This window comes from Gigantopelta aegis, chromosome 7 (genome assembly GCF_016097555.1).
Source record: "Gigantopelta aegis isolate Gae_Host chromosome 7, Gae_host_genome, whole genome shotgun sequence".
Taxonomy (NCBI): Eukaryota; Metazoa; Mollusca; class Gastropoda; order Neomphalida; family Peltospiridae; genus Gigantopelta; species Gigantopelta aegis.
The window spans coordinates 5,776,540-5,793,948 of NC_054705.1; the positions used below are offsets into that span (position 1 = coordinate 5,776,540).

At 36.2% G+C, this 17,409-nt stretch overlaps 1 protein-coding gene across 1 annotated transcript; it reads right to left on the reverse strand.

Annotated features, from left to right (window-relative positions):
- Window positions 1–7,069: 7,069 nt before the first annotated feature.
- LOC121377494 (P2X purinoceptor 7-like) lies at window positions 7,070–10,852 on the reverse strand. Its single transcript, XM_041505505.1, has 3 exons — window positions 10,475–10,852; window positions 7,621–7,842; window positions 7,070–7,234 (listed from the first exon to the last, which is right to left on the reverse strand). The coding sequence occupies exons 1-3, from the start codon at window positions 10,648–10,650 to the stop codon at window positions 7,099–7,101; spliced, it is 534 nt and encodes a 177-aa protein (XP_041361439.1). The 5' UTR covers window positions 10,651–10,852; the 3' UTR covers window positions 7,070–7,098.
- Window positions 10,853–17,409: the final 6,557 nt, after the last annotated feature.

Sequence of the window (17,409 nt, forward strand, 5' to 3'; positions counted from 1 at the left end):
ACTGAATTTTATTCTAAATTATCTGTGATATTTGTATTTTCACACAGTCCTTTACACTGTTTTTATTTAACTGTTGAATTTTTATATTGATGTTGATCATCACTTACTGTTTGCATTTACCATAGTTTGACACCCAGTAGCCGCTGTATTTTTCGTGCTGGGGCCCCTGCGCGTACTGTAACCTCACCGTGGTGCAGGGGTGTAACATTTTCTTTGAGAATGGCCAATACAGCACAAATTGAAATTTTGAGTAAAAGTCAGTATCTATCTGTGATATTTGTATTTTTTCTCAGTTCTTTACACTGTTTTTATTTATATCTTGAATTTTTATATTGATGTTGATCATCACCTTATTTGTTTGCATTACCATAGTTTGACACCCAATAGCCGATGTATTTTTCGTGCTGGGGTGTCGTTAAACATTCATTCATTAATTTTTTCGTGCTGGGGTGTCAATATTCATTCATTCATTCATTCATTCTTACAATGGAGCAAACTCAGGAATGTCCCTTTAATCAAATAACTTCTGTGCCACAGTGGAATGAATTTATATGTGACTATTTTTGTAATAGCTACACACAGACTGATAGTGGTGATAGTGATGGTGGAGATTCCAGTGAACATTCTTCGGATGGAGTTTCGGATATTCCCCTTGTCACAGGCCAAGTTACCGATGACGAAGAGAACGACGACGATGTTAATCATGCTGTTGTGTCGGATGAAATAGGAATGATCATGGAAGGGGTGACATTAGTTCCTGGTGATAGTGAAGAGGAAATTGCCAAAATACAGAACTTTAGCTGTATTAGTAAATTTTCAAAGGGCAGCTGTAAGCTAAATGGTGGAAATTGCCAAAATACAGAATTTTAGCTGTATTAGTAAATTTTCAAAGGGCAGCTGTAAGCAAAATGGTGGAAATTGCCAAAATACAGAATTTTAGCTGTATTAGTAAAGTTTCAAAGGGCAGCTGTAAGCTAAATGGTGGAAATTGCCAAAATACAGAACTTTAGCTGTATTAGTAAAGTTTCAAAGGGCAGCTGTAAGCTAAATGGTGGAAATTGCCAAAACACAGAACTTTAGCTGTATTAGTACATTTTCAAAGGGCAGCTGTAAGCTAAATGGTGGAAATTGACCAAGTAAAGTTTCAAAGGGCAGCTGTAAGCTAAATGGTGGCAATCCTTGCTGCAGTAGTGTGAATTTAGAATTTGTCAGAAACTTGCGAATGTCAATGAGTGCACTCCCGCCATATGAAAAGGATTTGATTATTTTGGGTAAATTCAGTTCTACAATATGCAACAGCAAACTAAGATATTTCTAAACGAAAAGGACAAACTGTACGTAAACATCAACGCACACAGTACCTTGTGGAGGGACCTCAAGTATGCAGAGAAATGTTTAAATTTCTACACTGGTAAGTAAACTTTCATTAGCATGTATATTACTGTAGTACACGTGGGTTTTAGCATATGTTAATACGTTATAATTGTAAATAAATACATTTTAAGTAACCAATGTTTTATTTCAGGCTGTTTGCTTACAAAGTATACATTACAGATGTATAAAGAAGTATCCCAAGTAATTAATATTTCTTGTGGCAGGCTAGTCCTATATTTAATAGATTTCATTGTTTCAGTGTAACCAGTATGGACTGAAGCCTAACCTAACAAGTACTCACGGTACAGCAGTGTGTGTGCTGTTCACCTTTAGCTCACTTGTATTGATCTATTTCAATTATTTTCATTGGCTAACTCTTAACACTGTAACCTTTTTGACCTGAACACTAACTGCACAAGCGTGCATGCTTTTCTCACTGACTTGGGACACACCTTTTTCTGACAGTCAAGGCAGACAAGCTACATGCAGGTTGGTAATAAGTTAGTTTAAATAAATACTTAATTATAAAAATAATCTGCTTACTTAAATGTAAATCTGAATAAATAAATATAAATAGGTTAGTAAAATATTAGATTATATTGCTTTGGTAATGAGTATAGCTGGAGTTCTGTGTGTGTGTTTTTTTTATACCCCTATGTGTGTTTTTTTTTTTATAACCCAGTTGTTATTGCTATGTTATTTTTACTTGGTTATTTGCAACTGAGATATGTGTATATATCAGGTCTTCATTTGTATATGTTGTTTAGGCCTACTGTAGTAAAATAATATTGCAGAGTGAAGTTCTAATCTATATTTTATGACATGCATTATACCCTATAGGTTAATTATATACTATTTGCTCTGTACAGGTTTTGGTAAACAATTGGGAGCCAGCCAGTTGATATTACACCCCCGTCTTATCAAAAGGGTATGTTTAAGTAATATGTTAAGTACCATAATAATATATTTTATATCTCAAATAGTTTTAATTATAAATATTAATAAGTTGTATAAATAGTTTAAAGAGGATCAATGAAGAAACTGAATAGTAAATGAATCGATAAAAGGAATGTATTAAGCTTACCAATAATTATAACTATATATATAAATGTACCGTATATATTAGTATTAACGTCTGTTATTAACGTCTGTAATAAACCCATTTCATTTAAAGGAAACATGACACGTAACCACATTATAGCTCATTTTAAAAACAAAATGATATAAAAATAATATACAAATAAGTTTATAACAATAAAATGCGTGTAGTTATCTTAAAACGAAGAAATTACACCGATCAGTATCAAAGTATGATTTATGCATATTTTTCCGTAAGCTTTCGGAAAAAACCGGAAGTGACGTCAGAGCCGCTATACTCTTTCATTGTTTATATATGGAGTAAGGGGCTTATGATCTTTTCAGAGCCCAACAATGCCGTACTGTGCGGCCTTTGGGTGTCAAAATAAACAGTTTAAAGGATCGGGATTATCTTTTTTCGGTTTTCCAAAGGATTGTATTCGAAGAAAGGCGTGGATATTTTATTGCAAAAGAAAAGATTGGACACCAACGCCGTATAGTACTTTGTGTTCCGTACATTTTTCACCTTCAAATTACGAGACTTTTCCAGCAACGAAAGCAAGTTACGGATATCGTAATGCTAGAGCAAAATTATTTGTAACAGCTATCCCTGATGTTCACCTATTACTAGCACCAGAAGAGCCAAAGACGCCAAAAACATCACGAGGGGCATATGCTAAACGAAGACAAGCTGAGGTAAGTTTATCTGTTCATTTCATTTTCTTGTGCATGTCGAAATACTTCCATCCCAACTTCCAATAGAAGTGTTTGGTTTTTTTCATTATCAATAATTACACAGTAATTTGATAATTTTAGGACTTTCCTTTGACACATTATAAATACTTATAAATATTAGGGTTACCTTCCCTCTTAACGGACTAGATAATGCACGTGTACCTAAAAGAAATTACTTTTATTTTCAATATTTTTGCTCTCACCAGCACGAATCGGAAAGAGAGAAACTGTATGTTCCGGGGGAATATTTAACATGGATTTATGTAGATACAAAAATACTATTATCAATTAATTCTATGTTTTGACCAGAAAGTTAATTATTGATAATCCACCAATTTACAGAATATTGTATTCATACCAAATACATCCATTTTATGAATCCAAACTGGTGTACACATACAATTAGTATTGTGTCAAAGAATTGTTCAAATACAATATGTGCTGCTAAAATATTTTATTCATTAACAGATACAGGTATCAAACATGTATTGGAATATATAAACCAACATTTGTCCAGTGAAGGATATATGGTAGCCCCACTTCCATGGCTAGTAATATTCAACGTTGGGCTAGTAAATAACTACTATTGCCATGCCCAATGGCATTTTTTGGGTTAAATGTTGCAGTTAAGTCTATTTTGTAAATATGAATATCCTGCCCCAACCCCTCAATGTTAGTGTTTTTAGAGTTTAGGTGACATATTTGATTATTACTGTTATTTAGTAAAATTGTATTAACTTTCAAGTAAAGTAGAGCTAGTAAATTTATAAAATCACTGATCCCATGGCTAGTGGATTTTATAAAAATTCTAGAAGCCCTGAGGATATAATCGATAAAGATACATGATACAAGATAAAACTTGGGTTGGGGGAATTCAAATCAATTGTGTCGTTGAGATTGTTGCTATTGTCAATCATCAACAGTTTAATTATTTATATTAATATACATTGTTGACGGTTTGGCATATCAGATAATGATGAACAGAAAGAAGAAACTGTCCAAAAACTATAATTTCTTTACTGACTGGGGTTTATATTTTGAATTCGAATTAAATCAGATTATCATAAAAATACCAACAAAAGGCAAAATATAATATATTATCTAAAAATATATAATAAATTGCAAACAATAATTCTACAGAATTAAATGTCTTGCCTACCATAAACTTATTCAGTGTCATTAATAGTGCATCTGTAGATATATATCCATCTCAATGAATGTTATTTTTTTTGTTTAAACATTAAAAAAAATTAAACTTCAAAATTTTTTATTAAAATTTTTAAATAATAAATTTTGACATGCACTGGGATGAACATTCATAGATAGAACTATAAATGCAGCTTTACTGATGCAGGACATATAATTTATGAGAAATGTAGCTACATTTGTACAATCAGTGTTGAGCTAAATGCAAAAGTTGATGCTGCAGCCAACGAAAAAGTAATACCTATACTTCGTCTATACTTCGTCTGTTTAGTTTGTACATGTATTGTAAAGATAAGACAAAAATCACCAGACTTAGCAACTTCAGGATAACGATGTTGTTGACAACTGGTATGGTTACTGGTTATAAAACTATATTATATGAATATTGTATGAGAAGTTTATTTTTGCTCGACAGTTCAATTAATTAGGATTTTATGAACTTATTTTGATAATGAAAACACTTAAAACCAGTAAATATAATTGGTTTCATAAATTAACATTGTTTCATCAGTAGTATTTGATATACATATCATTTATTAGTTGTTTAAGTGAACTGGACAAAATGTCACGTCCTGGCTCGTACTGAAATTTTAAAAAGTAAATATTACATCATACAGGATATTTTTTTAGTAATTTGCTATATGGCATTTAGAAATAGACTGGATATTGTATTAAACAGTGTATTTCAATAAGCAAACATTCTACCAGGAGAGTAGAGTTTTGGAAATAACTGCAGTGTTAAAAAAGTGATGTCCATTTTTGTCACGTCCTGGCACATTTTACTTTTCACTTTATAAGTCTTTTTTTTTTTTTTTATACGAAAAATGAAATTAGGCCTGACATGCTTATACTACTATATGTAATGAATCCGGGTCGTTTCGCCCTTATTCTTATTCGCCCCCGAGTCGTTTCGCCCTTATTCCCGTTCGCCCCGAGTCATTTCGCCCTTAGAATGAGTCGTTTCGTCCTCCATTATGAGTCGTTTCGCCCCTATGTATTGGGGTGGTCCGAAACAAAATGTGGACAACTACAATAAATTGCTCCTACCTTAATTACTCATTATACTACAAAGATATATTTGTTTAATACCGATTCTATTCGAGATCAAGAAAAGGCCCAAAGAGGCCCAAATTCAAGTAATCACATAGGCTACTCATGCTAAGGATGACCTGCTAATTAAGCAGACAATCCCCTGCAAGGCTATATTGTACCAGGAGTAAATATCCCTTCAGATTCTTTTAACTGCTAATTAAGCAGATAATACCCTGCAAGATTCTCTTGTACTTTCAGTTTCTCCGAGCTGCTAATTAAACAAACAATAGACTCGCTCAATGATTACATCTACTACAATGAATTGCATTAAAATTACATTTTGTTATAAGTTTAAAACCAAATACAAAGACATAAACGCACTCTTTAAACTACATGACATCATTTTGTGTTTGCCAAATCGTGATGTCATATTTAGTACCAACAAGGTAATTGGTTTGGAAGCGTCAAATTATCCAATAATACTGTTCGATAAACCAATGCAGAATATTTCTCACTGAGAAAATATGAAAAATATTTCCCGCTACGAGTGACCTCTGGGGTAATAATAGCAAATATCTCTCACTTCTCTGTAAACCGTAAAGCAGCATTCTCGTTAAGAGATGGGTCACACCCAAGTGTCAGCCCTACAATAATCAGAACATACAAGACTGTAGTCGTTCTGATTTAGGTATTCGCACAGTACGGTTTGATTGCATACGACAAGTTGTGCAACTAATCGCATAATGAGAACGCCCAATACCATTCTCCAATAGGTAACAAATAGCCATACATGATACAAATATCAGATGTTCTCCAATATGGTTGTTGATATACAATATACATTTAATTTTCAGACTGCATCTTGCTGCTTTCCATTATAACGAAAATGGAAATAAAGCTCAAGTCGTAACAAAGGATGGCAATCTATGTTGGCGATTGGTTTATCCCAAAGCAAAGAAAGGAAAGGATGCGGTCATAAAAGCTGTGAAGGAATCCTCTAGCTACAGTAAGTAAACACTGCACAGTAATAATATTTGGTACATTAAACTACATATATATTATAGATTCAGGGTGAGATAGTAGAGTATTTACCTCAACCAGTGTTATTCCCCATTCAGACAAATGCTGTATGTCTATTTGCCACATACTGTACTGTTTACTATCTCATATATGTGAAATTGCATATAAAGTACCTGCTGCAGATGATAAATAATAAATGTAGCCTTTGTGATAGTTACAGGTTCCTCCCAAGATTATTAGATCTTCGACACAGAATACTAGTAGCTATAGTATAAAATGTTGGAGGTGTGCTCAAATATACCATTATTATATTACAAGGAAGAACTAATCAACAGTATAATGCCTGTTGCTTCATTTTATATGTTTTCATATTTTTAAACTTCATTTTCAGAGTATGTGGATACACTGATGGAATCTTTAATGCAAAGACGATACCAGCTGGATAATTACGGAGTTGCAAGAACAGATGTCAAGCAGACAATGTCAAGCATGCCTGGATTCTAAACAAATGACTATCACAGAGTGGAGAAAACAGAAGCTGTGCAAAGACACAGATCACGATTCAATGCTATTTGATAAGCTGTTTATGTGATGAATATCAAGTGATGACCAAAACAAGATATTATAGTGTTATGAACATTTTTATTAATTTATTTATGGTCTAGCATATTGAAAGCCGGTGTAGATTTCTGATGGGAAACTGTCTCTAATCTTCACAACAACACATGCAGGAAGCACACGGCGATTTCTTTGACCAATCCATCTCGCAAATCGTCTATAAGCAACATATCTGTAAAGGAAGAAACAGCAAAGAAATTGTAAATATTCAATACATCATGCATATTTTATGGAAACATTACTGTTTCAATGTGTTTGCATCAGATGATTGTTGTTCTAATAATTATCTTTAGAAACTAAAACGTGACCATGTTTAATTGTTTATTAAATAAAGGTCATTTTGTGAGGGCACATGTACCTTGAAAATATTGGCATTTAAATAATATCACATGACTTTATATTTTTATGTGTACAATAGAGCTATTCTAGGAAATGCATTAAAAAAGATGAAATTGTATGCTAAACTATGCCAGGGTCTACTATGCTGCATTTGACCATTAATTTTTACTGTGTCAAATGGATACAATTATGTAAATTGAATCAGATTGTTCTTCTTACTCGTGAATGGGATCATTGTCATCGAGTGGTCCGTCCATACGAACATAGTCCAACATGGCCAACTCCAAGACATGCATGTTGAGGCAGTTTACAATAAATCCCTCGTGCTGTGACACACACTCAACATCTGCCATGTCGGCCTTGTATCTAGCTGCTGGCACCTCCATACAACATAGGCATTCTTCTACAGTGGCCATCAAGGCACAATTACCACAGTCACACCTGAAACAAACATGTATTTATTAACCAAAAGTGAAGGAAATGGATTGTATTCTTAAAGATGTCATGAATATTTATTAAAAGTAACTGACCTACTTTTCTTTCCAACTTTTTTCTCCACAAAGACAGCAGACCCTAGTTTTATTAAGTACATAATAGGTACTACATACACTGAGAAGATCAGAAACACATTGGATGTTGAAAAATAAATAATATGAGCAAGTTGTAAGCAGCATTTTGTAACAATGACTTGATAATATTAATATACCATAATCCCTTTTACGATTAAAAAAACACCCCGTTATTGATAAATAGTAGATGTATATATTTTTTAATGTTTTTATTTGTAATGTGTGTTGGTTTTTTATTATTATTTATTGTAAAATACTTATGGAAGGCCTTGAAAAGAAATTGTATGTTTCTGGAAAATCAAACCTACCAAGAAAAAAGGCTGGCTTTTATTTTTGATTTGTTAAAAAATGTTTGTGAAATGAGTACATGTACATATGAAACACTTTATCTGGACGAACAAGGATGAATGTAGTTATTAATAGCTTGTATTTGTACAAATCTGGTCACTTCCCCTACCCCATGAAGAAAATAGTTGACAGGGCTTTAGATATCTCTAATTTGGACACAACAGGGATTTTTTTTTAAAGTACATCAAGGTCTTATAATACTGTAATGTTATTTCAATTACTGAAGGGCCGGCATGTTGTACTTAATTTGAGCATGTTTATGTTGGGTATACTTATTTGGAGTAAAGCATTTATCACCTTAGCTTCGTTGCAATCTAAAGCCCAGACTTCATAGGAATATGATATTAATTCTTTAGGGATGTTCCACAATTGATCCAACAGGTGGGAGAGCACAATAACTATTTTACACTTGGTGATGTATAATTTTCTATGCATACATGATTTAAGCATATTTATTTTGTGGGTGGTGGGTATCTAAAACCGGACACCCTCCATCTTTCATGGAACAGCCCTTAGTTAATTACGCGTGTTTGTGTGTGTGTGTGGGGGGGGGGGGGTAATTAATATTTATATACATGTCCAAATAATAAATTATTATTTTATCATCATTTGTTATTATTATTGTTATTATTATTTTATCATGACCTACTGAAAACCAGAAATGCCTGCAAACATCTTGAGGTACTAGTATTCTTTGAATTTGCTTCTTCGGCAATTGAAGTAAATTAAACAATGTCACCATTTTTGGTGGGTACACTGAGGTGGTTTGATTCTCGGGTAAGCACTCAAAACTAACTTAATACTCCATACCCACAAGCTGTTTGAGCACTCAAAAGTAAAACGAGCACCGATATTACAGCACAGAGGTGGATCCAGTCATTACAACATTTTAAAAAGGATTCGTGAGTTTTCAGATGGCAAATGATCCGAGTTTCCAAAGGGACTGAAATCTCTAAAGGGGTTTGGGGGCATTGTGCCAGAAAATTATGAAATGTGTTAGCAGGGCAAATTAGTGTTATATTGTGAATGTTTAATTTGAAGAAAAAAAGAAAAGAAAAAAAAGGACATTCAAATTGATGCAAACTGGCCAGGATTTTATATTGGAGTGGGGAGGGGACCTACAATATGTATGTGTGTAATTATTTGTAAAAATGGGTGGGACATAACCCACTGGTCTCATGCACTGTCGGTTTAGGATTGCCCATTGGACTACTTCTCTTTCCATCCATCCTTAACCAATGTCTGACGTCATATAACCGTAAATAAAATATGTTGAATAAAACACTTCTTTCTTTCCATCCAGTACACCATGACTCGTATATCAAGGACTGTAGTATGTGCTATCCTGTCTGTGGGTTGGTACACAAAGTTCACTTGCTACTAATGGATTTTTTAAAATTTATTTGTCATGTAATTTAGTTTGCATGGTGAGGGGCCCCCGAACCTGAAGTGCCCAGACCCAACCCAAGGTCTATATTCCGGCTCTGCCTTAATAACTGTAAAAAAAATGACCATATGTTTGATATCCAATAGGCTAGCTGATGATTAATAAATCAATGTGCTCTAGTGGTGTCGTTAAAAAACAACTAACTTACTTTAAAAAAAAAAAGGTTTGATAAGAATGGGGTGGGGCATGGCCTCCCTCTCCCCACCCCCGTCTCTCTGGCGTAGCCAGAATTTTATATATTGGGGGGGGGGGGGGGGGGGGGGGGGGGGGGGGGGGGGAGAGAGACACTGAATACATGTATATATGATTTAAAAATAAAAAAAACCTAACAAAAGCAACAAACGATGGGGTGGGGAAAAGGCTTTCTTTCAGAAAAATTTAAATTGTAAATAATTTCAATTTGGGTTCACGTAAGAACAAAAGTAAATGTTTTTGGACTAACAAAAATACTATTGTTGTGTGCAATTTAGAAAACAATTGTCCTATAACAGTATAACTTATATAACTTAGGCCCTATACCGTATACGTGGTCGGACACCGTTTGAAGGTTCTGACAACCGACGCTGATGTCGCGTATTCATTTAATTTTCAACTTCAACAGAAATAAAAGAAGTATAATAAATGACAAACGTAATACAAAAATCGCGTACAAGCGGTACAAACAAAAGGTAGGTAATCCTACTAATAGTCATTACCGTCCACAACTTACCAGCCAAGATCGCCAAATCTGCCGTCTGGTATGGGCCTGGCACCATCGGTGTCTCCACCCTCCGACTCGCTATCCGTTTCTTCTTCCGTATCACTGTTGTTAATAAATATGTGTCTTTCTTCATTTACCAACGGCTCAAACTGATATGGCAAAATGTTTTGCGAACGAACATTCATTTTTTTTGGTAAGCTCTGCTAGTCTTGGATTCTTTGTGAGCGGTACCGACTAATGCTAAGTGTAAGGCTTTTCAGATCAAGCGTCTCGTCTCTGACGTCACGGACCACGTGATCGCCTTGCTCATTAAAGATCGGCAATTTCCGCTAAGAGCTCGTATCTGGGGTTCTTTTATGGAGATATTTTAAGTAATTAATTTTTTATAATTTTTTTTTTTAGGTGATTCAATTTATAATTAATTGTACATGGTTGGTGCCAAATATGGTTTACGTGACATGTTTCCTTTAATATATAAGCAATATCGCCCAAGATTGTATATGCAAGAGTTCTTTCCCTTTTTAAGTTGTTTTTATTATTCAATGTTGAGCAATGTATGGTTTTATATATGTATTTGATTTTTAGGATTTAGAATGTAGTAACAAATATTATATTGTACTGTATTTATTAAAGAGGTGAATTTCAACTACTAGTTGTTCTGAACCTTAACTGAACTGCTACATTACTTTGATACAAATACATACAGGATTGTCTGTAAATGTCGTGACGTTTCGTTCCCTGGACATCACCCCCCCCCCCCCCCCCCTATATTATCAGTTTTCCCTATAACAATAAATACCATAAAACATGAATGAATGAATGTTTAAACGACACCCCAGCACGAAAAATACATCGGCTATTGGGTGTCAAACTATGGGAATGCAAATAAATAAAGTGATGATCAACATCAATATGAAAATTCAAAAACAGTGCAAAAACACAAATATCACAGAATTTTACGGATACTGAATATTACTCAAAACTTCAATTTTGTGCTGTATTGGCCATTCTCAAAGAGAATGTTACACCCCTGCACCACGGTGAGGTTACAGCACGCGCAGGGGACCATAAAACAAGTTTAATAAATTCCGAAAGCTATGGACATTATCAAACTATAATTACAATATCAGGGAATACTAAATACATCTCTGTACAAGTAAAACTAATAGTTTACACACATGAACCACTGGTTTAAAATCGAAACATTAATCTGAGTGGTTTAGGATTAAACTTAAATACTATACAGGAACAATACAATTTTAATCAAATTAATTTTCAGCATCAGCCAGGACAAACTGACTGCACTGCTGAATCATTACAAGGAATTCGGTTTACTTCCTCATCACAAGAAATCCAGAGTTAGGCGAAACACAGATGCACGGCTGTTGACACATGATGATATTTCCAGAGTCATTTCATTCATAGTGAACTTCGCAGAAGACAACGCCATCGCATTACCTGGCCGCATTCCTGGATATAAAAGATTTGACTTCAAACTCTTACCCTCAAGTTCTACCAAAGCAAGTGTTTGGAACAAATACAAGGTTGCCATGGACGCAATAGGTTTGTCTTTATATTTATAAATAGAAGAATGAGTAAACAGGGCTTCTGGAATTAAAATAAAATTCACTACCCATGGGATCAGTGATTTTCAAAATTCACTAGCCATGATTAAAAATCCCCTAGCCCTGCTGATGTCTATATATTCATTTAACTTTTAAATTTAGAGAAATTAGACTTGTTTTCACTAGTCGTCAGGCAAGTTTGTAGTAGTAAATTACTTGCCCAACATTGAAAATCACTAGCCAGGGCAGTAGGGCAACCATATTCTAGAAGCCCTGTGATACCTATATTTATTTAACAATACAGTTAAGACTAAGTTTACTTTTTTCACTAGCTGTCGGGCAAATTCATAGTAGTTAATTACTAGCCTAACATTGGAAATAACTAGCCTGGCTTGGAGGACTACCATATTCTAGAAGCCCTGGAAGGGGGGGGGGGGGGGGGGGGGGGGGGGGTTAGGGGGGTGCAAAAAGTGAAGGTGTTTTTTTGTTTGTATTAATAATGTATAACGGTCAATGTGAGTGAGCCGTGACATGTCATGTTTTTCAATAATCCATACAAGATTTACTTGTTGTATATACTCAAATGGTGTTTCTGTTAATTGACAGGGATCTCACTGACCCTCGAAAAGTGTCTTTTGGAGCATGGAACTTGGACAGGACTTTGTTCCATTTACCATAGTTTGACACCCAATAGCCGATGTATTTTTCGTGCTGGGGTGTCCTTACACATTCATTCATTCATTCCTACCCACAGGCAGGATAGCACAAACCATGGCCTTTGTTGAACCAGTTATGGATCACTGGTCGGTGCAAGTGGTTTACACCTACCCATTGAGCCTAACCCAGTACCTACCAGCCTGTAGACCGATGGCCTAACCACGACGCCACCGAGGCCTGTGCATTGTGATAACTGTTCGGGACATCTTCGGACGGTGCGCCACATTTTGGTGGAGTGTCAGTTTCAATTATCTTTGTTTTAGTGAAAGTAAAAACAGGTAATTTACATGTAACTTAACTAGTTATTGTCCGTTTATAATATTATGACAAGGTTGTCATAGAGTTCGAATAGATATTTAAATGTATTATGTGGAGTAGAACCTAGTCCACTTTACCGTTTCTTTCTACGATACATATAACTCATTTTATAATCGGAAACGTTCTGTTAAGAAACACAGATCTTCACTGGTTAAGAATAATTCTCAAGAGAACCAGCCCTACACTCGGGCGTCACCGACGTCCGGGTCTTGGGCTGTATATATTGAATGTAGGAATGTTGGTCATGAGTGCAACCTCGGACAACACATACAGGAGCTGACACCAGTTGGGGGGGAGATAAGTTTAACATCTCCTTGCCAGGAACTCTTGACTCGGTAACTATATTTTCTGCTCTGTTCATGTATTTTGATGTAATTATTGATGACTTAAAATGTTCTTTGCTGTTGTTGGATTGTGAATCTAGTGTATCTCAGTGGTTTAACTAAATACTAAACGTAACCAAATGACGTATGTGTATTTAGCACGAGATTACTTATAACCCCTGGGTTTTCACAACCATCCCGTACATCACTCTAAGTTACGCTAGGTTGATTAGGTAACGTTATTAGGTGTTATTGGTCGTAAACTGACCATGTGTGTAATGCTGTATAATTAGGCGTGGATATGCCACGGAACAATAAGTGAGTAAAACTATTATAACTAAACTATGTGTTGTTGATTTTATTTATTGGTTACAATAATTGGTGGATAGTGGGAGTTACTGATTGTCTGTCTTGGTTGCTTTTTCTTCTTGTCTTTGTGGGCCACCATATCATTCCCCAATATTCTCCTAGAGGGACGAGCCACATGTTACCTGTATGGTTATGTAGGGGAAGGGCACCGTGACAAGAACTAAAAATTGGGGGCTTTCGGCCGGGATGTGAAACGGGATGTTTTGGTTGTTAAATATATGTGTTGCAATAATGGGGGCTTTATAAATTAATTTATTGCAAATTGGCCAATCAGACAATCGGTATATCAGTAGCCAATAAATAAAGATAACTAACAGAAAATGGAGCAAGAGTTATTGGAACAAATTAGTGTAACCCAAATTAAACGTAGTAAGAAGGCAGAGTTACTAAAGATGGCCGAAGAAAGGAATATTGAGTTAAGCGAGTCTAAAACCATTAAAGAAATGCGGGATATAATGATAGGTGAGATATTTGGTGAAGACGAAACTATGGAAAAGACAGGTGAACATAATGAATACCCCAGGCCTGAAATAGAATATTCAGAGATGACTGTAAATCAGAAATTAGCTTTTAAGAGGTTAGAATGGGAAATAGAGAGAGAACAGAGTGAACGAGGAGAGAGAGAAAGGAACAGGGAGTTGGATAGAGAAAAGGAGGAATATAGGAGAGTAGAGAAAAAATTAGAAAGGGATTTTGAGTTAGTTAAGATGGAGCACGAGGCTAGAATGAAAGAAAGAATTAGGGAAGAAGGTTATAAGGAACAGAGGTTCAGGATAGAGCATGCTTACACGTCGGTCCCCAAGTTTGAAGAAAACCATGTTGACCAGTTCTTCCAGAGATTTGAAAGAGTAGCAAGAGAGTTATCATGGCCTAGAGATAAGTGGTCGTTGTTGGTGCAAAGTAGATTTTGTGCAAAAGGCTAATGAGGCCTATAACTCGTTGTGTGATGAAAGCGCTAGAGACTACTCAATTTTAAAGGAAGCTGTACTGAGAGCTTATGAATTAACAGGGAAAGCCTATAGGCAGAAGTTTCGCCAGTTGAAAAAGTGGGATTCCGAGACATATGTAGAGTTTATCGCACGAAAGAAGGGGCTGTTTGATAGATGGATTAGTACCGAGAAAGTAGACAAGGATTTTGACAAGTTGCGGGAACTGATAATTTTGGAAGAGGTTAAGAATGGTTTACCTGTAAATATTCGTATTCATCTTGAGGACAAAAATGTTAATAACGTGGAGGATGCAGCGGTTAGCATTGATAAATATGTCTTAATACATAAAAGTCAACCCTCATCGATGGTGTCAAATAAATCAGGGGAGGCTAAGTTCACGCCTGTTGATAGGAGTCGGGCTACGCCACCTGGGTTTCAGTCTAGCAGTCTGCAGTCAGGTAGCGTTAAGCCGCGTTACCAAGGTAATCAGTCGTTTTCAGTACCGACAGGGCCGAAATCCCAGTTGTCCCCTCAAGCTCCACAGTTCAAACCCCGTTATAGCTATTGCAAGAAAGATAATCACGTGTTAGCAGATTGCTTTAAACGAAAAAGAGATAACAGTCAAGTGGTCGCATTAGTTCAGTCTTCGGGTAGGGAACTGTCGTCACCGTTCATAGAGCGACCAGTGGGAGAGAAGTACATGGCATATATTTCTCCTGGTACGATTTGTGATATAGATGGGACAGGAACGGCTAAGGCTATAAAGGTGTACCGAGATACAGGGGCATATCAGAGTTTGATAGTAGAAAAATCGTTGGAGACTATTTCACATTCTTACATAGGGAAAAGTGTTGTTATCAATACTATAGGAGGGGTTTGTATGACTGTGCCCCTACATGAGATTTTTCTAAGGTCGCAGTTTGTGACAGGAAAGGTAGTTCTGGGAGTGATTCCAACGTTGCCATTTGATAACGTAGATATTTTACTGGGGAACGATCTAACGTCGACATGTTGTAAGGGTAGTTGTAATGCATTAGAAATAGAGGAGAAGCCAGTAGAGGATATGTTGGCAGATATCGGGCAGGGGGAAATGATTTACCCGGCTTGCGTCACTACTCGGTCAATGTCGGCCCAGAAAGTGATGTCTACCGTCGAGTTAGAAAATACGTTTATGCAACATGAGGCAGAGCCCCGCTCAGCCGAGCGTGACCCTGGAGTTGCAATCGACCCTCCCCTGTTACGTAAGGCGAGTGGCGATGACCGGGGCGTTAGCACTGAGGAGGTACAACCGTTACCATGGGATCGGGCTAGTTTAATTGCTGCCCAGCAGATGGATCGTTCATTGGATAGCATTAGAGAAAAGGTTATTGTTGATGTAGGAACTGTGGTGAATGAACCCGAGTGTTTTGTTGTGAGACAGGATATCTTGATGCGAAAGACGAATGGGTTACTGGATGGTAGCGAACAAGATAGTGACCATTATAAAATTGTAGTGCCTATCTCCTATCGAAAAGCGATTTTGAGTTTGGCTCATGAGGGGGTATTTAAAGTGCTGTTATATCTACCACTTAACAAAGGGTCACTAAAAACTAGATATTTTGGCCCATACGTCGTAAGTAAAAAAGTGAGTACCACTGGTTACATTATTGACACACCCGATCGCAGTAGAAAGACGAGATTTTGTCACATTAATCTACTGAAAAGGTACAATGACAGACTGCCAAGTAAATCCGTGCTTGTAGTTGCCAATGGTTTCACTAACAGTGAACCAAACGAAGCAATGTCAGTTGACGTGAGATTAACTAACAGTGAAATGCTGAAACAACTAGACCAAAGTTTGAACCACCTCAGTTCAAAACAGAAAACTGAACTTTCCACGTTGATCCGAGACCACGAATCACTGTTTCCCGATTCTCCTAACGTGACCACAGCGGTTGTACAAGATGTAGTGTTGGAAGACAATGTTACACCAATCAAACAACACCCATATCGCCTTAATCCCACAAAACGAGAAATTCTAAAGAAGGAAGTCGACTTTCTCTTGAAACAGAACATTATAGGGAATACCAGCATTGGCACGTGGCAAAGTTAAAGCAGACTTGGCAGCACAATCTGCCTTTTCATTGCCTCTGATGCCAATATGGCTGGGTACCCAACAAAACACAATATTCTTATTGTTAATAGATAAAAAGACACACTTTCGTATCAGCATCCCAATTAAGGGATGTTCCAGCTTCATATATTGTAAAGACTGGAGACACGAAAGTGAGTCGGTATAGATTATAAATTTAGAGGAGCTAGAGTTTTTGATTTCCTCTAGGGCTTTAATAATTGCCCAAGTTTCGGCACTAAATATAGATGCCAAATCAGACAATCTCATAGAGATTATTTTGTCTGATGGCCATTTCAGCACACACCTCAGATATCTCAGATGTTTGTCCAGGACAGTGGTTGTTAGTGGTTAGTTAAGAGTGTTAGTAAGACAGAAGAGGGTGTAGTGGCATTACACCTACCCATTTAGCCCTTTAAAGCTCACTGTGGGTTGGATGTGAACCCAGTACCTATCAATCTGTAGTCCGACAGCAAACCACTGTGCCGTCGAGGCCAGTTTTTTTTAATGCAAACAGTTTAAAAGGCATAAATGTTTGTTTTGGTTTCCAGCTGTAAACGATACAGGTCAAGTTAGATAATATTAAACGACTTGAGGAGGAGAGACCTTGCAT

Bases quoted from the DNA above. Each gene is read 5' to 3' on its own strand.
- LOC121377494 (XM_041505505.1), bottom strand. From the start codon at position 10,650: ATGAATGTTCGTTCGCAAAACATTTTGCCATATCAGTTTGAGCCGTTG. The intron at 7,843-10,474 runs GTAAGTTGTGGA...TGTTTGTTTCAG, and splicing joins AGATTTGGCGATCTTGGCTG to GTGTGACTGTGGTAATTGTG. The intron at 7,235-7,620 runs GTAAGAAGAACA...CTTCCTTTACAG, and splicing joins GACAATGATCCCATTCACGA to ATATGTTGCTTATAGACGAT.